This window comes from Haliotis asinina, chromosome 14, assembly GCF_037392515.1.
Source record: "Haliotis asinina isolate JCU_RB_2024 chromosome 14, JCU_Hal_asi_v2, whole genome shotgun sequence".
In the NCBI taxonomy this organism is placed as follows: domain Eukaryota; kingdom Metazoa; phylum Mollusca; class Gastropoda; order Lepetellida; family Haliotidae; genus Haliotis; species Haliotis asinina.
The window spans coordinates 35,111,521-35,137,278 of NC_090293.1; the positions used below are offsets into that span (position 1 = coordinate 35,111,521).

General features: G+C 36.3%; 1 protein-coding gene and 1 pseudogene across 8 annotated transcripts in view; one reads left to right on the plus strand and one right to left on the minus strand.

Moving 5' to 3' along the window:
* The window catches only part of LOC137262164 (transcriptional activator protein Pur-alpha-like), a 42,199-nt gene that overhangs the window by 9,122 nt on the left and 7,319 nt on the right, over nt 1–25,758 (plus strand). For 2 of the 8 annotated variants that reach the window (XM_067799944.1, XM_067799948.1), the window contains exons 2-6: nt 16,747–16,853; nt 20,672–20,774; nt 21,355–21,369; nt 24,470–24,588; nt 24,926–25,055. In XM_067799944.1, coding sequence (XP_067656045.1) covers nt 16,747–16,853; nt 20,672–20,774; nt 21,355–21,369; nt 24,470–24,588; nt 24,926–25,055 — 474 coding nt within the window. The remainder of the gene's footprint in view (nt 1–16,746; nt 16,854–20,671; nt 20,775–21,354; nt 21,370–24,469; nt 24,589–24,925; nt 25,056–25,758) is intronic. The other 6 variants (XM_067799945.1, XM_067799949.1, XM_067799946.1 and 3 more) reach the window with 3 other exon arrangements.
* Nucleotides 6,257–8,475, minus strand: LOC137261953 (uncharacterized; annotated as a pseudogene).

The following is a 25,758-nucleotide window of genomic DNA, read 5'->3' on the forward strand; positions in this document are numbered from 1 at the left end:
CGTGTTTTTGATCACTGGATTGTCTAGTCCAGACTTGATTATTTACAGATCGCTGCCATATTGCTGGAATATTGCTGACGCGGCGTAAAACTAAACTAAACTCACTCACTATATAATTCATTGTGTGTATGGCAATACAGGGATATACCTAAGTGTCACCAGGGGCCATATAATATTACAGTGGTGTAACTGTATTGTTGAGCCACTAACAAGAAATGACAGATGAAATCATTTCCTAAATGTGAAATCCCACCACTGAGGGGATTTTCCTTATTGGGGTTAAAGCAGCACCAGATGTTTCACTTCCTGCATAATTGCAGCAACCGAGTGGTGTCCAATATGCCTGCTTCCATTGCAGTGAGAACTTTTTCTGTCTGCTCGTTTGGGTGCCTTAACAACATTGAAGATATCATGATTAATCCCTGACAGGACTTCATTGTGTGGAATAACAGCTAGGTACGCAGGTGCTTTATTGAGGATCGTCCTACTTGTCCAGCACCTATTGTTGTTGGTTCAAGTTCACCCAATTAGTAAGACGATAGGGTATTTAACTAAATTTTAAGGCGGCGTCCTGTTCTGAGTGAAAAAGTTTTAAATATATATCACTGAATGCACATAATTGTTCGTTAGGATTTGGGCCATAAAAGATACTACAGACACAAAGTATTGCACTGTGGCAATTTAAAGGTCAGTTTACTCTCAATTCTAAATTGTTTCACATTCAGTTGTAATGTGTTTATCATGTAAATTTGAAGTATGAAAGTAAAACGTATCTGTTGTGTATGTTAGTATTGCAACTTGTTATTTTTCAAGCATTAGCTTGTCCACTAATGTGGTTGATATGACCTCTTGGACTCTGAGATGCTTTGTACAGTAAACTCAATTGATCTTGAACTCCTGAATCTTGAATCTTCTGCATATTGCCAACATCCTCTTACATATTTGTCATTATTTTTGTGTTCTCGAAGTTCAAGACACCATACACACAAGTTTAGTCCCAAGATCACCAAATCGTATAAATTTAGTATCTCAGTCCAGGGATTGGGATAGAGAACTTTGACAATGGGCCATTTTCTGAATTTAGAATGGGCCATTGCCCTTGTGTCAGTAGTAAACTTAAAACTTTTAATGGGTCATTTTTCATTCTAAATCGCCCATGGCCCCTGCCTTTCCTAATCTCCACAGTCCCAAACTGTACTCACCATAACAAACATTTTGCAGACGTGTTCAATACATTGTCCACAAACAATTAGTTGTATTAACAATTGCACTTACATGGTTAATGACCTGAAGATTAGTTATGTTGAATTCACTGTGTCACTGCTTCTTTATTTTGACAGTCATCTTTGAGGCTGTGACATGTGAGCAGTTAATTAGCTTCTTCCCTGCGTGGATACATCAAAAAGACTGACCACTAAACATACAGATTAGGTAAACTGCGAATTTGTTGACAATTAATTACCTTTGGGCCATGAAAGTGGTAATGTGACTTTATCCGCAAAACTGAATTATTAGGCATTTCCAAGAAACAGAAATCCATGAGTTACTTTTTCTGTGTATGAATTTTTGTATGACACTAACTGTGACGTGATCAATATGGCTGATGAAGTGAAGTACGTTGATAATGATGTGCCCTTTATTACAGTTACATGTAGATTTGTGTCGATGAATTTCTGGCTGTTTGAGTGGATTTTGATCAGATGTTTGCCCACAGAACAGAGAGATTTTGTACATGTGTATTTCTGGAGGAGCTAACAGAGATTCACTCTGACACAGTCTTTAAACTACTTCGGTCAACAGTGATAGAAACGTTAGTACAAGGTCTGTGATTGGTAGTTTTTGCTAAAGTGAACTAAAATCATTTATTTATCATTGGGGATGCAAACAATGAAGTAATTTTATGTACATCAGTATTACTTCGGAACATAAAACACTATTTTCTTTTTTTTAAAAAGTTGATTTGTGTCACATGGTGATTTTTTGGATGATTGAGTGGACCTTTGAACCTGTGTTTCACTTACATTTAGGCTTAACAGAAATGTTGGCGTCAGAATCTGAATTATGGTACTGTTAACATCACTCTTTTTCAGAGATTTTTGCAAAAATTCTATTAACATGATTAAGCCATGCTTATCTGAAAATTTGTTTCTTTGGGTTTTATCAGTAATGACAAATTTTAGAATGCTTCTGTTACTGCTTTTAGTCTGTCAACTTGACTTTTAGCTCATTGTTTTTCACAAATTACCTTTCAACCAACAATGCCTCAAAAATGTTTTATGCATGGATTCTGCATATCTTATGAGCTGCACACGGGTTAATTTTCATAATTTCATGTCAATTATTAGGGCTTTTTCTTAAGAAGCCATCCTATAAACATACGAAAAATTTAATTAGTTATACAAGGGAGTACATTGATACGATGGAAGAGTCAACAACCTGGTGTGACACTCGTGCATCTTGTTTACATCGCTATGCCTTCAAGCAAACCTAAAGGGACTGTATAATCATCACCAATCCACTTTAACCCAGTAGATTTATTGAAATATTTAAAGACCTGAATACATGGTCAGAGAATGTCAGTAGGGCTACAACAAATCCATTATGTCGTGAATATGATGTCTATCATAAATATAGGGTAACAAATACAAATAATAATTCACGAATACAGTAATGTAGTTAAGTGATTGATGCACAATAATGGAATGCCCATGTTGACAGTGTTAATTTGTCAAAGCAATAACAAGTGACACTAAAATATGACATGTAATATTATTGTCAACAGGACCATGTGTGACCTTGGGAAACTAACATGATTTGCCCTACTGCAAGGCCAGTTCATGTTCCATTCTTGCATATCTCACTTTGTAAACTGACATAAGGGTTCAGGGATAACATGTCCCCTTAAAAAAGCTAATATTCATTAATAAACAGTTCTTGTGACTATGAGTAACAAATTGAATTCATAAAGGGCTACAGTTTGATTCACTGAATATGTGAGTAAATCTTAACAGCCTTAATTGTCGGTATTCTCCATCTGATCCTGATGTGCTAGATGCTCCTAGTTCTTCTTCTGTGTCACTGTCTCAGTTCAAATTCACTATCACTGGGTAACACACCCTTTTGCCAACTATCCATGTGTTGAGACAGCCTCCGATTTAACTGCAGTGTCATCAACAGGCTCTGAAATAGTTAAGAGATAACCGATTGCAGAGTTCTTTTGCAGATCTTGGTGGCTTTAATTGTTCTTTTGGTGAAACAGTAAATTGAAATAAAGCATCTTTTTCACTTGCCCTCGCGCTTGAAAAAGTTGTAAACTCCTTTGATGTTTTGCAAGGCATCCTAAGATAACATTGTTTTCACTTCAACGCATCTACCTGTATGCTGACAATCGATGACATCACTGAGGCACGCTAATGTATAAACCTGTCCATAGATGAAATACCACAAATCTCTCCAACATACAAAAAGATAAGGAAGGTGTAAAAACTACTAACCAAGGCACACCAATTGTGGTCAGCAGTAAGAAGAAAACCTGCTTAGAAGTGTGCGAGCGTGCGTTTTGTACTTTTTGTAATTCACTATGTTAAAACATGGGGGGAGGGGGAAATAGCAGATGTAAAGAAACTTTAATTTCTTCTTAAAGTTTTCCATTAAATAGATAATTAAGAAATATTTGTAGTCTTACTCACCATGATTATGTAATTTGGTTGTAGTTTTTTGAAAGTCAAAAAGTCAACCCTGTTTAGTGGATTGTGTGATAAGGTTTGTTTTCAGCATGCTTTAATGATAGTAGAACTATGTTTAGTTTGTGGACACAGACATTTAAGTGAGTGAGTTCAGTTTTTAACAGTATTCCAGCAATATTACTTGCTATCAAAGGGCTTCACAGTAAGTTCAGACATTGTACTGATGTGGTGAATATTCAAAGGTTTAAAAACAAAGGAAAAATAAAAGAACAAATATACCTAGTTGAGTATGTCAGTGTGCAAACATTACACTTGTCCTGTGGTCCCTGGCTAGTAAAATTCTTTAAGGCCAATACATGATAAGTTTTCAGTGGTTGGTGAATTTTGTATTGATAGTTAAGTGAGTCACAACACTTATTCTGGACCGATATAGTACAGACAGGACAACAAATTATTGTCCACTTGCTGGTCCTGTGGTCTAAGTAAGAAATTTTGAAAGGTTTCTTTTTCTGTGTGTCCAGCTATTCTAATTTAACTATTCTGCATATTATCATCTCTGATTATTTGTACTGTAGTGCTAGTACAGTTGTTACATAACAGATTAAAAAGGACTGAATTTAAGCTTCTATGATATGTCTGTAATATGTTTAGAAGTATTTAAAGCCTGCAGATACTCAGTGAAAATCAAAAGTTTGTGTGAAAAACATTAACACTCTCTCTAAGAGGACCAAAAGTCAATGACCTTGCATTCAATTATTTTGAAGATTCCAAACTCAGTATTCATATATGAGGTGATCACTCAACATGGGAAGTAGTCAGCATTATGAAAATACAGCAACTATGATTGTAGCAACTTTCAAGGACCTTTATTTTTACTTCTTGACACTTAAGTTAGATGAATATTAGTTGAAGATTGGTGAGTCTTATTATGAAAACCTCCAGTGAACTAAAATGTAACTGACAGATTTTCTCTGAATATTGAACATGTGTCTTCTATAACCAGCGGATAAGTGATTGTGTATTTTAAATGAGGCTTTGTTTTAAGTTTGGTATAGTCCTCAAAGAGATGAGTAATTTTGCAAGTGGGTCTAATACTTAGTCTGACAACATCAAACCACCTGCACTTGTCAAAGTACATATCCTACAGATAGTAAACATAGATTTTTTACTCGCAGACATCTCACGTCAAGTCATGTGACAAAGTTTTGACTTCACAAATAATGCCAGTGTGCACTTTATCACAGGGCTCTAGATAATTATTCGACATCAGGAGTACATATTCTTTATTTTTGTCAACATGGAAGTACTGGAAAAACTTGAGAGTACATTTTGAGTGCTGAATGGAATTTGATGGAGTACTAGTAATCTGTTTCGTTTTCAGATATTTGGGATCCAGGTATCTGGGTTCTCACCATATATGCACCACAACATTGCTACCCTTGTATAAACAGGTCAATAAACAATGAAACAATACTTTTTCAGGCAAATATGCCTGTAAATGATTCACAGACCAATACACCATTGCTGTGGTGTGTATCTGCTGCATTTTCTAAGTTATTTCCTAATATATCTTGCATATTTTATACGCATACATAGGCCAATATGACCCATGTCAGAAGCCCTGTTATCATATGCACATATTCATTCAAAACAGAATAAGGAACTGGCTTTGAGCAGTAACTCTTATTACTATACGTACAATGACCAAGATCTTTAATGGATAAATCTTCTTTTAATTCTTGGAGAAATAACATTTTGGGGTCATTTCAGATCCCTTCATCAGGTGAACTAAAGAAGGTTTATCCATAAAAGGTCTTGGTAATAAATGACAACTTCTAAATGCCACTAAAAGACATTATACGTACAGTGATTGAATGATTTACTGTTCACATCATTTTATCATGCGAGATAAAATGATCATAGTTTTGTTATCATGTTCTAAATCATCAAATCCAAAACAGATCATGATAGGTCAAATATGAATAACAGACATATGAAGTGATATTTGAAGTTTATTATATTTTTACAATTAATGGAAAATGGCAAAAAGTTGCCTGTAGTTTTCAAAACATTTATCTGCAACCACCTGGATACACAAGGATAGTGTCCCCAGCTCTCATAAAGATTATAACTATTTCAGTGCTAAAGTTGGCACATTCTGGCAGAGCTCCAGCTAAGGCGTATTTGTGTATTTTATGCTGGTTCCAAATGAAATTTAGAGACTATCAATTCTGCATAATATTCATCTAATTTCCCAACACAGTACGTTTATCTCCATTCTACCATAACCGATTTAAAATCGAACTCCTTCCTTCCGCGGAAGGCACTGCGTAATCCAGCATGGCACGAGAGGCGAATTGAACTCGTCTGTGAAAGGTATTATAGGTGCCTTTCGTATTTATTAACATACATCGTAACCTAAAACGTATTGTCTACAGAAAACAAACAACTGTCTATACATTGCAATAATTTAATGCTTAACAGCTTGGTTCAGATAGACAAATCTAAATACAACGGAAACCAGTCTATTTGGATAACCATTTCCCAACACGATAATGGACTGGTCTGACCTAATTAGATTCCTGGAAAAAATTGTTTACCATGACGTTACAGTTTGAAATTTGGAAGGAGGCGGACGAGGCAGTCTTTACATTCTGCGCGAGATTGAAATTTGAATTTGAGGTGACAGTTGAGGAAGCTAAGGTACCGACTGTCGAATGTGAACCTTGCAGAATTGAAGAATAGTATCTTCTCTGATTGACCGACGAGTCAGTGTTGTAACTCATCAAGGACTGTTGATTTTTGTGACCAGTGAGCTTGATGATTTCACGTGCCTCTACCCCGGCATGCGACAAGAGAGTGATAGTGGTGGCCCTAACACAATGATTGGTGTAAATGCGACTAACCTGGCATTCTTTTGAAATGGTGTTCATCAATTCTGACGGAGTATTGTGGCCAAGTGGTTTCAATGTGTACCAGCATGGATCGCCAGCAGTGACATTCTTCCGAGGAAGTTGGTAGAAAGCGGGATTCTGCTTGTTCAATTTTGAAATGTACTTTTTGAAGGAAGCAACTGGGCATGATGCAGTGTAAGTGGTGTAAATTCAGGGTTGCGCCTGGAACTTATCTTGCAACCCCCCCCGGGATAATTTTTGGTGGATTCGGAGTGTGTCATTGTTATATACTCCATACCTACATTGTCGGATTCAACAGCAAATTAATCAATCGTCAAATCACGCTGATTTTCATTTCCCCTGCGACCAAAGACCAAAGTCAAATCAAACCACACCTTTTTCTGCAACTGAACTGGTGTGTCAACAGATAGAGAACTTCTAATTTTTGCGAGATCTGCCAGTGAGATGGGCTCATGGTGTTGTGCATTGTCTAGACCAAGTTTTTTAATTTTTCTTAGCATTCCTGTGAAAACATTGTTAGCACTATGGAACTCAGTGTCCTGCAAAATATTGTTGTTTCTTTCAAATGGTGGAGATCTCAGATGCCTGTGAATCGCCGATCGGATTCTGACGAAAGAAGACTTCGAGTAGAATTTGCCATCTTTAGTGCGAAGTTCCGCATAAAAGTGTCGGAGGTGTGACGCCAGTTTTTTGGGGGAAGTGCTTCAAACTTGATGGATATCTCATGATGTGTTAGCCATTCTAAATGGAAACAAACATACTCTTTACCAGTTAGGCACTTATTTCACATTTTGATGTCATCTTTTCCATAAATAGGAATATTTACAAGGCTTTGTGCAATGTTAAATATTGTTTGTTTATGGTTGGGCATATAAGGAGTGATTGTGTTTAAAAATTGTTATAATGGAAGCTTGTATGGTAGGAGGTTCTCTCACAGTTAAGGAGGAAATAATCGTATTATTCTGTTTTCGAGACAAGGTTTAATGCATCTTTTTTATGAATTTTGAGCTCACATTTGAAAATTCTAACACCACAGTGTGTTGTCCGTAGGGTTGATTTGGGTCGGCCATCCAAAAAAATGGAGTCCAAGTTAGCTTCATCAATTGTTGCGAAGCGGCAGCGTCTTTCCCCAAAAGTTGTTTGTCTCTCTTGTGTCTGTGTGAATAATTTACTGGGTTTTTATTTTGAAAAAAAAATAACAAAGAAAAAAAACCCCAATCCATTCACGAGATACAAGTGTAGATCTATTGTGTTGGCTATCTTAATCAGCTGGCTCATTGCACTAATTTGCAGGCCCCATTTTAACATTGTAAACAAAGCTCGTAAAATCTTATAATCAGTTGTTTTCGTTTTTTTAATAGTTCCAGACTGTTATGTTTTTCATTACTTCCATTCGCCCTACCCTTGTTTAAGTTCCCATCGCCAACAGTTGTTTCTTCGTCCTTAGGTGCATGTTTATTCTGTCCTTGTATGGCACTTTCTGTTTTTCTGAGAATAAACGAGGTTGAAAATGATTACATACTTATGTTATATTGTAATGAAATATTTACAAATATTTAAAAAAAGAGAGATGTTTTTCTCAGACTGATAGGCCTAGATAGCAGACGACTCTTTCAAACTGATTTGTATCCAAGATGTTGTTATAATAAGGTTTCGGGGGTCAGTTCACCTGAATTGGTTAGGTTTGCCTGGATTGAGTCAAACTCATCATCATCATCAAATTCGTCCAGGTCTGGGCCATATACATCTGCAAAACTGCCAACTGAAAATATACTGACATCAAGCGCATCTGCGATGTTTACATCCGCCATGTTGGTGGTCAAGCGGAAGTAGTCCGGCAGTGTTGTATACGTTCGCCATGAAAACAGGTGCATTTTCAATCGAAATTGATAGTGTCTACTTTTTTTGATTGACCAGTCAAATTCACGCATTTCACATAGCCATGGTAGAATGTTAGGTGATGCCTGTATATACGTATACTATTATAGATGTAGCCACTGTCCGTGTTTTCTGTAGCAGTCACATGGCTTCCATGTTGAGCCTTTATAGACGGCTGCCAACTATTTGACAATATAAGAATGTCTATTGAGGGCCATTTATTTTTTTTCGTTTATCTGTGTTAATTACCCAATAAGGATAAGAAACTCTGGATAAAAGTACCCAATTCTTTAAACTAACTGGAGTACAGTTTCGCTCAAAACATGCCATCTCTGGTACATAAATAGGCATGGGAGTAAATACCCCCAGTCAGGTTGAACGAATGGCGTGTAGATAGGTGTCTGCAGTAATTCTGCTTGTTGTTGTTGTAATACACATGCAAGGTCAATGGTTGTTCCAGTGTCGGTTCCTGTATGTACATCTGTTTTCCCCCAGATTTACTTTACAAAGTATCGTTACATAGCTTTAATCCAGAAGTATAGATAAAAGAACAGAGTAATCCATTCAGTTTGGTTGGGGGTCGGGGTAAGAAAATGTAAGATTTGAGTTGGCTTTATGAAGTGTATTTGTTGTGAAGACAAATCCAGATATGAAAAAGTATTCATATGACGAAGGAGGAAGAATTAGCTCTACAACATCTTGTAAGTCTTGTAAAGAATAATGAAAAAAATGTGCCATGTATTTGTGAGAAACCTCAGTTATTTGACAAACTGGTCCTTTGTCAGTCATTTTACGCCTGTTGCCTGGAGTAAAGAATGTCCATTAGGCAGAGACTTTCCTTACTGACCAGGAAACACAGTAAATTGAGCCCCGTATGGAGATGGAGATCCAGTAGTCCTTCACAGGGGGTAACACTAACACGCTAAACGCTGTCTACCTGAAGGTGGCTGTCATCAACTATCATTTCCCCGATAGACAGTCAATCCAAGCAGACAGTGAGTCCCAAACTTTATAATATTTGATATTTCCAAGCAGTAAATGTTTATGAAATTGACTTGGCTGATAGGCTGAATGGTCGTGGATTGTAACTCCTGTGTCATTTGTTTATGATACATCATATTTTATTGACAACTTAAACATTTCTTGACACGTCTGTTGGAGTGGAACAACAAAAGGATACACTGCCATGATTTGTTCTGTTGCTGCCAGTCATGGATACACGTTCCATTGTTACTACTGCACAGAAAAATCAGACTTTTGTAACATTAACTCTTTCAATACCAGTCAACCAGAGGCATTTACTGCCATGACACTGAGTTCGCAAAGACTCTGAGGTCATAGATGAAGCCATTGTTTATCAAGGAAAATACCAGCTTGTAAAACATTATTACTACTACATGTTATACATCATTTGAAAGGTATAAGGCTACTGTTTATGAATATGGAATTTATTTTTTTTAAATTATTCAGATAATACGGTGTAAATAAGTTAGTATTTAATGAAAATTCAAGCTTACACATTTATAATGTCCTGATCAACTGCGAACGGAGCAAAAAATGCACCGATTTTTTTTCCATTTGTAACATGTCATAGTATCTCTCTACCTTTTCTGTTGATACATATTTTATTTTCACCTAATCAGAAAATTATAATAAAAAGATTTCAAAATAGTATGTATGGTCGTCTATTTCCTGATGTCAGTGGCTTTATTCTCTGTAACGTGCAACAACGGAAAATACGTCTGTTTAGGAAATGACGTGAGGCTATTCGTTTGATGGCGGGTATCATTCAAAAGCTCTGTGCATCAACATTACCACTGTACCCTTGCTAAGAATATTTTCATGGTTGTAAGAAACAATTTATTCGATGAAGATTGGTTTCTAATGACGCTTGAGGAGCGTGATTGGTCAAAATCATACATGTGACCTAAGACTGCCAATCATATTGCTACTCGTCCTTGTAAGCAGAAACTTTTAGATTCAGATGAAAGATTTTGGTAAGATCACAGTATTCTAAATGTTTTACACAAAAAATCACCACCTATACATATATAATGGAACTAAGTGGGCACATCGTGCTAGGTTATGACCAGTGACAAACATGCTTCATGCATATATTGTAGCATTAAACATCATGTTCGAGCGTGAAGTTATGGATGATGAAAGCCGAGATGTCACTTGAATTACATTACACGATCGCTCAAAAAAGATGGAAATGATACGTTACAGTGCATGTTTGACAACTTTTATCAGTACTATTATTGATTTTAATTTTCAGGTTCCTCAGTTTGTTTAATTATTATCTCGAAACATTGTTATTTTACTCTTTGACAACTTCGAAGTGGACCTGTTGCCAAAGCAAGTGTCCAGGAATTGTTTTTATAAAAACATTGTGAAAAATAGTTTATAATTCCATTCCTGCAGCAATAAGGTCAGCAGTGTTTTCAGATATTGTGAAAAGTGATAGAGTTGATAAAAGAATCATATGTAAGTTAGGTTCTGAAAATATATATATTTTTGATGCAACAACTGCCTGACTGGTATACTGGATTGTAGTGTCAGGGGACTCATGACGATTTACTGGCCTGTGGTGTTGAATGGGTTTAACATTTGTGTAAGCACCATCCACAGAATGCCAAAGGACATCTGATATTGACAGTAAGAAAATAAATGAAGAAAAACAGAAGGTTGATGAAAAGAACATTGACCATGACGTTGCATGAGACAGCACCAGCAGTAGCTGTGAAACAGTTGTAGATACAGGGAAGGACGGCATGTCTGAGGTAACTGAACTTTCAGGTATCAATTCAGCATTGACAGGATTGGAAAACCTTGACAAACCTTGACAGCCTGGATGAAGTTCAAGTGAAACATTTGTAGATTCAGAAAAGGATCACATGTCAGAGGTCACTGAACTTCCAGGTGTCATTTCATCATTGAAAAAATCGGGACACATGGATGAAGTTCAACCATTGTTACACAGTAGAAAACTCCCTGTAGATAGCATTGCTTTCCTATTGTTTGAATTCAGTCTTATTCACTTCAAACAACAACTCAAATGATTGAATTTAGTTTTACGCTGCACTCAGCAATATTCCATCAATATAAGGTCTGTAAATAATTGAGGTTGGACCAGACAACTGGGAACCGATGGCATGTGTTAACCAAGCCAGTGAGTCAAGCCAGTGTTCTAACTTGGGCCTTCACAGGTCCAAAATTGGGGTAAAGAGGTGAGATTGAAAATTCTGGAGAATCGATAAGAAGTTACTTCACTGAAAAGTTATCCATTTTACGAGTGGGATTTAAAATACAGGTCATCTTGAAGAATCAGGTAAAGGTGATTTAAAGCCTGAGGATTCAAAGATTATCATTGCTGTGCCATAAAGACACATTTTGAATAAGGTTGAAAACGCATTTAAGTGCACAGATGGCTGAGGTATCTTCAGTGAGGTTCTTGCTAAGAAGTGGCATTGCATTTAATCTTTGTGTAGATAGGACAAATCAATGCTGGAACTGTAAAACAAAAGCATGTCGATATAGATATATTTGGGTATGAAAATAGGCAATCATTGAAGGAAAGGCAAACTAGATTTTCAGTTGAGAGCTGATGTGGAAAATCATAAGCTTAATGACACTATCCAGACAACAGACAATGTGTTTTGTTCTACAAAGACAGAATGAAATGTCCCTTATTCTGTGAGGTAAAAATGTACTGTAATGTTCTGTATACAGTGTATGTGTATTAAAGGACCACTAAACTCAATTTTTTGGTACTCTTTTTATCACTGCATATGAAAGACTTTTTGTTAGTCATAAATGAAACACCATTTTCTTTTAAAAAAAACTTGTGGTTAATTAATACCAATCGCTTAAAAGTTGATAAAAAGCTGTCTGCTTCTCTCTCGCCCGCAAACGAAACCTCAGACAGGTTACGTAACTCTCTCGCCAGAGCCCTACAGTGACGTCATAGCAGGAACAGTTTCCAATTAAATGTATAGAAAATGTGTAGGAAGCTCTTCATTTTGCTGATTTCTCGACGTCACCAAGACATGCCGAATTGTTGTGTTGCCGTCAGTTGTTCATTGGCGTCGGATGATGGTGTCACTATGCACAGATTTCCACCAGACTCTCTTGTTTATGCTTAAATTGGTTGTTAGTGTGTGCGAAGTGAGCTTTGTGGAAGCCTGTGGTATATACTAAATCAGATGGTTCGCCCCCTACCATGCGTCCAGGATAGAAAATGGAGTTTCATCGAGTTTATAAAATCAAGACTGCTTACTACACATTGCTGACCAAAAGGATTTTGCATGGATATAACGCTTTCTTCCTTGGAAACAAGGTTGTGGTCGAAGTGACAATATTATTGTAAGTAATATTATATTGACCCCTTTTATTGACCGATTCCAAGAGTGAAATTGTTATGTCATAAGCAACGTCATGTAAAATCCTAAAGTCCATCAATAAAATACATATTTTACTACCAGTAGAAAATAATTTTGATTTTGTAAGTCGGTGAAAACAAACGTAAATAGCATTCATCCTCAGACGAGGCACCGCCATTTTTGAAAATCGTGAAGTCACGGACTAAAGTCTGTTAGAATTATCGAGATTATGATTTGTTCTCATGAAGTTAGAAAATCAAAACTACTTTTTACTAGTAGTTAAATATGCATTTGAATCATGCGTCCAGGGTATAGTGGAGACTTATCGGAACGTATACCCTGAAGATTGTCGAGGATGCCCAAGACCAGACGCCGCCATTTTTGAAAATCGTGAAGTCAAATCCATTTGAATTAATGAGATTATGTATGGTTTGTTCTCATCAAGTTAGAAAATCAAAACTACATAAATATGTATTTGAATCATTACCAAAAGGAGTTTGCATGACACAGCCTGTAACATAACCTAAGCGAGGTCGGGGTGGAAGTGAAAATATTGCGCGATAAATTTCTCATTTGCTAAATTTAGTTGGTTTGTTACAAACGTTCACTCACCAGTATGTAGACACCTGTCAATAAACGTCTTTATACTTGGTCTCATAATCCTAATTACTTTATAATCATACTTGTATGCATTTTGAAACTTAATAAAAAGAAGTGATCTGCAAATGTATAACAGGAATGTAATGTGTAGATATGTCATAGTTTTCCTATATGAATCATAATTCGAACCCACGCCCTAGTGTATGTCGTCTGCATCATTACACTTAACGACGAAAACAATGGTTCTGTTGAAAGCTATGACAATGTATTAAAAACAAAAATGCAAACATTAAAATTAAAGTTATAGGAGCAATGTCAGGCTATTACCTTCTTCGAGGAATGTATCCATCAATATCCACAAAAACAAGTGATATATAATTCATCTGCAGATTTTCCAAGTGAAGTGTCTTTTAACAGTCTAATATACGAAAACGTGATGTATCGTTTCAGGTTTTTCACATTGCTGTATAGTTTCATTGGTTACCCAAAATAGCACACCTGGCAACTAATTGCGTAATGTGCGTCATTCTTTTTAAAAAGTTATTTAGTTAGCCAATAATGAGCAATCAATCGATGTATTGGCGGTTAATCCTTCGAAAGAAGGACGTTGTTTTACATAGACACAGACACGACAGAGTGTATTCAGTATAGATTAGTAAATGTACATACATAAACACTACCTTCTGACAAATCCCCCATTTAAATCCCCATAAAACTAATTAATCAATCAGCGTGTTATCGGTTAATCCTTTGATCAATCCAGAAAAGAAAAGCCGAATGGGGGCCTTTGTTGGGTAATCTAAGTGGCGTTACCACTAATTATACCTGTTATAAATTCATTAACTGAGCATCAAGTGAATGATGACAAATAACTTGTAGGTTTATACCACCTAACACGGATTACAACCTAGCGACACCAAGTGATTTTGACAGAATCGTCTATGAAAACAAGAGTTGTAACTCGAAAACTAGGCAAAGCAGGAGACAAAACTAAATGATAGTAGATTGTGAAAACATATAGCTCTCATTTTTCTCAGCAGCTTTCGTGATTTCAGGTTTGTACAAACCTGTAAACGAAATAGTTCAACCCCTGAAATGTAGATGAATACTGCACAGAAACTCATTTCTATACCCACTATTACGTCACGGAGACGCACCGCTCTGATTGGTTGAAATTTCGTTTGCGACTCAGAATTTTGCACTGTTGACAAAAAGGTCGATTTAAGATAATTAAAGATCGAAATGAGCATTTTTTATAACAATGTCAGCAAGTGATTTTGCTTTTGTACCCTAGTAGAGTATATGTGACCTTTAAAGAAGCTTCGATGAAATATTCATTTACAAAATTCAATACACAGGTGCATGCTTCAAACCAAGGGCCAACCTCCAGTTGATAAATCAGACGACACCAACTACCTGTATAATACCTTTCCAACAACCCATACAGTTGATTTGTTTACATGAGCAACTACAGTTATTGTTTTTGTTTGTATTCACAGAAGCTAAAATGTTGACACACTAGCTACATAACCTCATTTAGCCTTAAAAAAGCACAATATGTGAAGTGATTTCCGATGATAATGGTGTAAATACATCAAGAGTGGTTGATTTCTTGTTTTTTCAGATTCGCACTGACAGATGTGTGAAAAAATGCTTCAGTTGTCAATGAGATGTGTCAGTATAGATCCTGTTGTGCTCAAGTTGTTACTCAGAGATGCCCACCTCTATGATTTTATCGTAGTCACTACGAATTTTAACTTCAAACTACGCTAATATGACTCCACTAGAAATGCTACGAAATTTGAATATAATGCACTAGAATTCGGATATATAGACAAAAGCACATTTTCCAGGATAAAATACATTTTCGGACTTCACGTATCTTCCATTCATCATATTTAGTGACATATTTGAACTGGAATGATTGCAAGTAACAAATGTAATTTTAGCGATGCTGATTTCAATACCTTTGCGATTTTGACACATTTTGTAATAATTGTCAAATTGCCGGAAATAATTTGACCACGTGGCCGTAATATCATTCATTTTTTTCTCAGAATCCATCATGATTTTGTTTATTTAGTTAACTACTAATTGTATGGTCAAACTACTAGTTTTGAACGTTGAAACTACTATATGCAACACTTTGGGGTGGGCATCCCTGGTTACACCTAAATGAAGTGCATTAATATTAATACTTACGCTAATGAAAATTTTTTATTTTTTGTTTTGAAGGAATAGCTTTGCATCGAGTAATTAAAGAATATTGATCACTCATTACCACCGTGGCATGTAATGCGAGAGGATGTAGTCGTCCGTCCATAATCACTTTGTTTCTGGAGCATAACTCAAAAAACATTCAGTATTTTTAGACAAAAAATGATAGATATAATAAATAGATAGATAGATAGATTTTTTGTTTTTCCATGGAACAGTTTGGTGTTAGTCTAATAGTGGGGTGGGCTTCGTTTCCAGAGCAGAATTAAAAAAATGTTCAATATTTTTCTGCAAATCTTGGTAGATCATATAGATATACCAATCAGAACCTGAAGTGGTGCCTTTTGCTATTTACATGTTTTTTTCTTTGTCCATGGAAATGTTTTCGACTTAGTCTAGAAATCGAGGGATGGGCTTCGTTTCCAGAGCAGAACTCAAAAACTTCTTAATATCTTTCAGTAAAACTTGGTAGATATGTGTGTCAGACCCCAAAGTGGTGATTTTGCTATATACAGGTTTTTGTAATTTATTATTTTCTCAGTTTCCATCGAAACATCTTCATTTGGTGATTATGCAGACACCAGTCATTTCAGACATCTTGTTCATGACCAAACAAATAAAAAATAGTAAATATGTTAGGCTTTATAAAAAAAAATGAAATGTTTCTTGGGCATTAGTGTGTCACTTTCACTTGTGCATGTAACAGTTTTTCATTGCCATTTAGAAAAAGAATAACACTGACTTTGCCATGTCCCAATCGTCCATTTGTCCACTATACGAATGAGTGTAAGGACGAGTGTGACGGAATCTACAATTCATTAACATGTGCTAAACTCTCGAAGTTGTATTTCTCAAAGAAAAAAAATGAAAATGTGTTCCTCCCTCATCACTTGTTATTCTATTAAAATTATCCCTCATCAACTTTAAAGAAAAAATGTGCCCGAGGAATATTAATTGTTTTATACAGCCTTCCAAATATTTCATTCTTCTTTAGCAGTGGGGACATTGCCATGTTAGTGGCAGACACTTGTTATGTGGAAGTCTGAGTATACTTTCATACAATTTCAGGATCTGGTGAGCAGGAACTTGCCACAAGAACTTTACACATCCAGTCAAAGAGATTTTACCTGGATGTCAAACAGAATAGACGAGGTCGCTTCATCAAAGTGGCTGAGGTGAGTTTTTAATTTTATAATTCTCTTATTGCCTAGTGCACTTTTGTTCCAGTGCATATAACTGGTAAAATTTGTGAGGGCATATGTTTTACTTGACAGAATGTTGGTGCATTACAACCGATCAGTTGTCATTTGTCAGATTTTCCAATTCAGTTTGTTATTGAAATGAAGAAAGTCTCTGGGCTCCTTTTTATTATATTTGTTTTTGTTTTACTATGAGCTTTTTTCTGTTGTTAGTATATATGTGTGTATTAGTGAATTAGCAGTGCAGTTACGTAGCTCCATATTAGTTGCATATTTGCATATAATAATACGCAAGAAAGAATATGTATGAAAAAAACACTAAATATTTCAAAATGACAAAATAACAATTTACCCACTATTTCAAAATCATGTTGTGTATACAGTCAGGCCGTGTTAATCTGGACACTTCTGTTTTTCATCAAAAACGTTCGGATAGTGAAATGTACGGACTACTGAAACAAACTTTTGTGAACACAACTGCAGTAGAGTTACTTCCCTTTGACATGGCAATACAAACACATACGAACATATACAAGTTTCCATAGACTTTATTACAGTTTGTGGACGTAATAGCTTGAATATTCATATAGTAACCAATCAATGCATACAATCATGTTTGGATAGATTATACATACACGTAACAAAACTCACTTGTGAAAGACATCTACATGATGGTAACAGTTCTGAATGGTGGAGCTTTTTAATTCTGACCAGGCAGTTTTCTCAGTGCTTCACGGAGATTAAGCGTCTGTGGCTGGTCGGCACACTGGATGAAATGCTTGACGAGATATTTCTTGTAGTGGGCCTTGAAAGTTCTCATGATGCCAGCATCCACTGGCTGAATGTGCGATGTGGTGTTTGGGGGCAGGAAATTAACTTTCATTTTGGTCAGTTCGACAGTGGCACACTTGTGACTGGCAGCATTGTCACAAAGTAAGATCACGTGTCAACCACGTGATTGCATCTGTCTGTCAAATGATCATAGCCAATCACAAAACATATCTGATGTCCGAAATTGTGCTCTTGCTGATAGAATGTCTGAATTCTTGACCAAAATGTTTACACATAAGATCAAAACTGGCTTAAGGATTTTCTCTTTTTTTAGTGCTGCAGTAATTTCACATCTTTTATGCCTAGGGGCAGTACTTGTCATTATGACTGACAAGCGTCAGCTGATCTCATTTTGAGACGATCAGTGTTTTATACCGGAAGTAAGCATGACAGGTATTACTCCAACTAACCAAAAATGAGACCGACTAATTGATCAAAATCACAAACTAACGACATTTTCAACTCGGAAGTCTCACTTAACCATTACCACTGAATGGGGCTCATGGTGTAAAGGGATTATCTGAACCTTTTTGATGTACCACCGGATTAATGAAGCAAAACTAAGTGTAATTAGCTAATCTGTTACCATTGATTAACGTCCGGATACGGAGAGTGAAGCACCGAATTATTGAATCAACAGGTAATGAGTTTATGTAGTAAACAGGATTCAGGTTACAGCTAGTTATTGTTCGGATATCATGGGAATCGGATTGTCGGAGTCTGAACTAATGTGGCTTGACTGTAGTATCATTTCAAGCCAATTGAAATAATCCAAATTTTTCCACCTACAGATTTTCGTGGTTAAAAGAATCTTGAATATTTCTAAATCTAATGTAGATGCACAACACAAATAGAATACCAGTCAAAATGCTCTCTGGAATTTAGTGAAGTTGTACATGGGCTTTCTTGGGACTCTAATGGTGTCCATCTTATATTCTGGTTTTGTTTTTTATATTTTTTGTGTTTGTAAGTTTAACTACTTTATGGAATTCATTTATATTACACATGTAGTTTATAGGGACTCTAAAGGTGCCATTTAATGCCATTCGAACTTGCATAACTTTTGTTGAATTTCTCTCTGAATATAGTGGTATAGAGGATGAAGTCTATCCACTTCTCAACAGAATTGATTGTGCTTCTACGTGTGTTTCATTGGGACACTAAGGTGTGCATCTCATTCCTTGATAATCCAATTTCTTAGTTTTGTAACTTCTACAGATGTTTGAACTTAGTCCTTGGACTGTTGTCTTGTTTTACACTTCAGATAGAAAACTATTTCAGTGGAGGACTGCTAGATAAATTTATAGACAAGTGCTGTGTTTCACAATCAGATTCAGTTTATGGTGATATCTTAATAGAATTTGCTGCATGCGTCATCAAATAAGATCTAGACGAAGACACTATTTCTTTCAGAACAAGTAAATAATGCCATATTATCTATTAGCTATAATTAATCATTATTTGTTAACTTGGAGGATTTGGTCTTATATAGCACCATATTGTAACTCAGAACATAGACATTATGTAGTACACAACACTCATCACATGAAACTGCATTTGCAACATGGCGGCAATTACAGCTGAGTCAAATTATGGTAGTCCTGTTAGATACTCCTTACTAGATCTATGTGCAGTATGTTTCACTCGGTTTACTTTTTACATCATAGCATCGTTCATGATGAATAAAGACATTTATGTTTCCTAAATGTACCTGTATTTCATGTATGAACCAGTGTTCTGTGCAATTACTTCATTTGTGTCTGAAGCAGTTTTTTGTGTCCACAACAGATGCACCTGGTTCAGTATCGGGGTTCCTTTTATTTGTGGTTCATGTTAACAGTATTGCTAAGAATGTATATTAAGACTTTTGTCACTTTGTTTGGAAAATTATTGAAATGTACCACAGAAATTGATGCTTTTCTAAATGCCAATGTAGACATTTTTATATAAGTGATGCAAAGAGTGATTAGTCTCATATAATCATGCAAAAACAGAAGTAGTGTTTTCCATGATTGATGAGACTGACTAATTGATAACATTTTTTTTTTTATTGCAAATCAACGTAAAGTAAACAAGCATAAACATCTCAGAAAAATGGAAGCAAACAGGAAATGGTCTTGTCGCACTAATCAGATTGTCAAGTCATGTCAAAAAATGATATCATCAATGAGAAAATATAAATATTTTCATAAGAGGATAACAGTCAATAGTATTTGTAAGATATTTGTCAGACTGCAGTTTGATTATGCTTATGCCGTTCTGTAGAACAGAGAGAAGACGGATTGAACATTCAGTTAAAAGCTGCCAGAATAGTCAGTGGTCTTCTTAAACGTACCTCATGACAAATTCTGTTAAGAGACAGGAAGGAAACACTGGACAAATGAAGAAAAGAGTAAACCATTCTCTATTTCATGACTTGAAATGTGTCCCTTCCTCTCTAAAACTGTATTATTCTTTCTTTCTATTCCTTCCTGAGATGTATAGTATTGAAAATGTAATTATGTAAACATTAGGCAGCAAATATTCTAATTTTGATAGCTTGTCCTCATTCTCCTTCACGTGAATTAAACATGTTCAAATAAAAATCATGATTGTGTATTCAGGCATTACCAGTATTAGTATTATGTCAAGGTATGAAACTCCCCAAAATTTGAGCCAGACTGGTTATATGTAAAACTTGACTGCCTGCAAATAATGTAGGTTTGACAAGCAGCATAGTTCATTATCAAATTCAGGTGAATTTGAGAATCTGACTGTCCATGTTTGAAATAACCTGTTCCAGGCAGGTATTTCAAAAGCTGATTATGTATTTATATCATTTGTTCCTGGATGTGTGTTCAGATCATTTGTGCCTAGGCCAGTATTGTTTCCTCTGTCAGTCACAGTGCCTGGATCAAACACATTCATCTCTAGTTTGTAACATGCTTTTTTTTACCAGATTGATGATAAACATTTTGTTCTAGGTTGGTGCTGGTGGCAAGAAGAGTCGTCTGCTATTGGCAATGTCCTCAGCTGCAGAGTTCCGCGACTATCTCACAGAGTTCACAGAACATTATGCATCATTAGGTGGGTTGCAGCTTGTACAGGACACAAATCAACATCCAAGTCCCAATGTCTTAGTGTTTTAAAGTTGTGGCCCAAACCTTAGATTAAAATGTTCTTCAAACCTTCTCATGTGGAATATGTAGGTATGAATAAATCCTATTTGTGTTTTGTTGTGGATTGACTGGTGAAAAACAAAATCTCCTAGGTACGCTATATTCTATGCCAGACTACACTGATTTCTTGCTTGATTGGTTTCCTAAACCAATAAAAAATGATACTTTGCAAAGGCATTTCTCTTAATTTCAGATTGCATTTCAAGCTGAACATAAATATAGACAGGATTTACTTATGTTTTGTCAACAAGAAAGGGTTGATGTTACTGGCTGCTTTCCAAAGTTGCCAGATTTGCATGTGTATACATTCTCTGGCTTGTGTAAGAAAAGTGGACTATTGATCTAACGGTGTGACCGTACATCTGAACAGATTGCCCAGTGCTATGTGTAAAGACGACCGACATGCACTGCTTGTTGTGGTCGTCTTGGTTACCTTGTGCTACTGTCCTGGCTGTCTGAGTACAATCAATCTTTCATGTTTGTTCCAGATGCGAATGATGAGAGTAAGTACTACCAAATTGCTATGATATCTCTCTACCATATGTTATCTTCACTACAACGTGGTCACCGTTAACTCCATCCACTCCGTCCTTGCTACTCGCTACTGGCTGTATGCAGCTTGGTTTTACTTTCGAAATTGGGGAAAATTGTCCCATACTCACCTTTGTGTTCTACCTGAGAATGTTTGCACCTGAAACCGAATTGCGACAATGTAATGTTTTGAGTTTGGCTAGCTCTGTTGAGCTGTAGACTTCTCTGAGTGTGTGTATTTGTTATCAGTTCAAATGCAGAGCAACCAGAGGCAGTGTTGTAACAAACATGGAAGAACTATGTTGTGTTCACTCCTTCCACCTCCTTACTAACATTGTAGTTGCAGGCTCATCTTGCAATGTCTTGCACCCACTGGGAAAACAATGTATGCTGACATCTGTGCTTTTTATTAACATAGTTTGATGCTTGCAGTATTCCAATCCAGACAAAAATATTAACAATTGGAAGTAGAAAAACAACAACATATCAGCTTTCAGCTCCATATAGTATTCATTTTTATGGGCGTCATTACTAATATTGCTGTCATCTAAATGTTAACAAAGACATGATTTTATGTGTAGATATGCATAATAGCAGTAATAAATTTCTTTTTGTCTGGAATTGTTGTACTGACCCCTTCCTATTGGACACAGGAAGGACATATGGCCTTCAGGATCATTTATTTATGATATAAATTTGGTTCTTTTAAAAAACAACAATTGAACATTGAGTCGTTTCATTATTTTGTCACAAAATAGTCATTTATTTTGACAGAAATTCCCCTTTTGTCTCTGTCCCCTCACAATTTGATCTTTGTTCCCACCACTACTGAACACAGATATGAAGACATTCTATTATGGGTCATGTCAGTACCACGTTTCATGAACTTCCACCAAGCAGTGAAGTGACTGATAAAAAGTCAACTTCAGCCAGTCAGAAAGCAGTTTTTTCAAGCTTTACAGTACTAGCCTCTTTTGGGTGACTTCCATTTTCGACAATACACATTCTATCCTTGAAATCAGAACGAAAGAAATTCTGGAATGCCATCAATGTATTGCAGTACTTCCCTTTTTCTATTGAAAGATCTTTTTTCTTCTTATTGTCTAATGATTTTGCCTGAATCAATAATACACAAGTACTGCAAGTTAACCCATTCATGATTGTGCAATTTGAATACCAATACTGACTTTTACTTTCTCAGTGTGGTAAGCAATGCTTGTTCTGATCTGACCTGTCCTCAGATCTTTGTTTAGTGATACCTAGAACTAAGATCTGACTTTTTGATGAGTTTTCATTTTATCTCCAACCACCTTGAAGAGATTCCTGTCTCATACGTTGTTTTCTCCAGATCCAGGTTACCATTGCTGGTCCAGTATTGACACATGTCCAGGTGTACACTTGAGCTACAGCACGGTCAAATAGAACCTTAAATGGTTTGTGGTGAAATGCTACAGTAAAATTAGTGCTACCTTGATAGTATTCCACATCTCAAACTCAGGATCCAAGGTTTCTGTATGTGATATCTTCAAAACTGATCTTGTATTTTAGTGACTAACACAAATCGAAGTAAAGTTTACATTGAGACCAGATGACCCTTTATGTCCTATCATATTTCTGCCCAGCTTAAAACTTTAATCCAATGTAAAAGTAACGACAGAAAGAGACTTTTATACAACCACAAATGACTCTTGTTACCTCAGACTCCTAATAATGTATATTTTCTAAATTTTCTGATTAGTAACAACTCATAATTATATCCAATTTTTAAAGGAATGTTATGCTTCATAAATGATAATATTAAAAGCTCAGTTGGTGATGTTATCAACAGGCATGAAATCCGAATCTGTTACAGTTCTGGTAAGGTCCAGCAAGCTTGACTAATAATACCCCATGAAATAGTTCTAAAAGAAATGAGCCAAGTACATTCTGCTAGACAGAATAACAATATTAGTTGATATTGTAGCGAGACACTCAAACACCAATGTGAGATTTCCCACTGGTCCTTTGAGCTGACTATATCAGGAGTCCCATGTACCGGTAGTTGTAACCTGGGTTGGGGGTGATGTGGATGACTGTGCCTGACCCCTGTGCTGGAGACACTGGTGACATGACAGTATTGTGCCAGACACCATCACCAAGCATGCTTGTCTAGATACTTGCTCCCCTTCTTCCACTGTTGTTTCTCACACCTACCCAAGCATACTCTTGACAGTGCTAGCAGCGGAGGACTATTATACTAGCATTTTGTTGGGTGTCTGTGCATGCTTATTTATGCCAATACATAATCCTTCATCTTTGTAGATTGTGGTTGTGGACATTATTGCACATTCCGTTGTTTAGATTGATTAGATATCTGAAGAAGATATTTTTGTATATATCACAAAATGCTTAGACACCTCTTCCACAATTATTCAAGTTCTCTTATAGAACTATTCTTGTTTTAGAATGAGTTTGTGTTCAGAATTGTTTCCAGAAATGTCAGAAATACTGGTCAGACATAACAAAAAATTTAAATCTCATAATGCCAAGTAAATGTGTTTCAGATCTGTTTTCACACTCTTTAAGAGCTGTAGTACTTTTCTTTTTTTATGTGCAAAATTTATGTTAAGGTGTCAAAGGAGAACAGACAGTTTGTGTTTCGTGTCTAAATTTAATTTGACTAAGACTAGTCAATAAGTTGTTTTTTACATGTGAAGGGAAAGATTTGCAGATGAGCACATATAATACTAGGTACAAATTTCTACGAAACCCAGTCTTTGACCGTGACTTGTGAGACATTTAAGTTAATGTTATGCTGAGAAACGAAAAAATAAGAAATTAAAAAAACGAAATATACATCAGGTCATGAAGAAAGATGGTTAATATGGTATGAGGTAAAATCTATCACTGCATTTTGTTTAAGCATCTTTATCATCCTTGATTCCTGTAACAGTCTTAGCAGTGACGTCATTATTGGTAGTGAGAATCCTACCAAACTTGACCTGGCTGGATTAAGGCATTTAGAAGCACTAGACAAGGTCTTCTCTATGATATGCCAGTGTTGTAATTTTGAGGTGCCTGTATGTGTTTCAGGCCCTTCAAACACAGAAAACCCGCCTGAAGATGGCAAGCTCAAGAGTGAAATGATTGTCAAGGACAACAAGAGATACTACCTTGACCTCAAGGAGAACCAACGAGGCCGCTTCCTCAGGGTGAGCAAGAATTTATGTACTATAGTGTTTACAGGCAATTTAGTAACTGGTTCAGTAACTGGAAGAATTTAACAAGTAATTTTCAAAGAATTTTAAGAGGGATCGTTTGTCCACAATGGGTATGGTTAGTACCATAATTGGTAACACAATAATCAGCTACATGAGTGTCTTCTTCATGCCTTTGTACACTTAGATTCATGATATGGAAGAAATGCAGTTGTCTTCACAACATGGAGGCTGACCAGGCTTAGAGTTGCATAGTTAGAAACAGTGTTTACTCTTACATATCCATTGCCATTTGCTGCACAATTCATGCCCTGTCTTTTCTGCATTGTAGGTTTCACAAACAATTCCTCGTGGAGGTCCACGGTCGCAAATAGCGATCCCTGCCCAGGGCATGATTGAGTTCCGTGATGCACTCACTGAGCTCCTGGATGAGTACGGTACTGACGATCAAGGTGAGGAGGGTAAGAGATCATTCCTGTCACACAGGTACCTCCCAACTCACAACAGTTCTGCCAGTAACCTCATTAACTACTTGCATTTCATTTCTTTGGCTAGGACGACACTAATGATTTTCATATAAGTAACTAAATTTTTTAATGGCTTTGTTTTCTGTGCCTGATAGATGTATCTGTTTATGTAGTTGTAGTATATGTGTTACTGTAAAAGTAAATTAATATCATTAAAGTAGTATGGAATTTCCTTAACTGTAGCTTACTGCCTTACTTTCTCTGTAGAACAGTAATCCTTTTCCAACATCAGGGTTCGTACAATCTTGAATAAGCCTGGAATTGTGGCATTTGGCCTTAAAAAGCTTGGAAAATCTATTTTTGCATTCAAAAGCCTGGACAGTGACTTGAAAGCATGGCAAAAAATTAATTTTGCTGCCCTTGCAGCGGTTGTTTATTCCTTTGTGTGTGTCTGATGCAATGCAAGTTTGGTGTTACTTCCCTTGGTATAACATTCAGAAATGTTCCTGAACTACCATAGATAAACCAACACTACACCTGAAATGAGAATTTCAGATTAAACTTAACAGTGCTCAGAAGTCTTGCTTGTAATTATTATCCCCCCGGCATGTAATGCGGTGGGGATATAGTCGACACCACGTCCGTCTGTCCGTCCGTCCATCAGTCTGTAATCATTTTGTTTCCGGAGCATAACTCA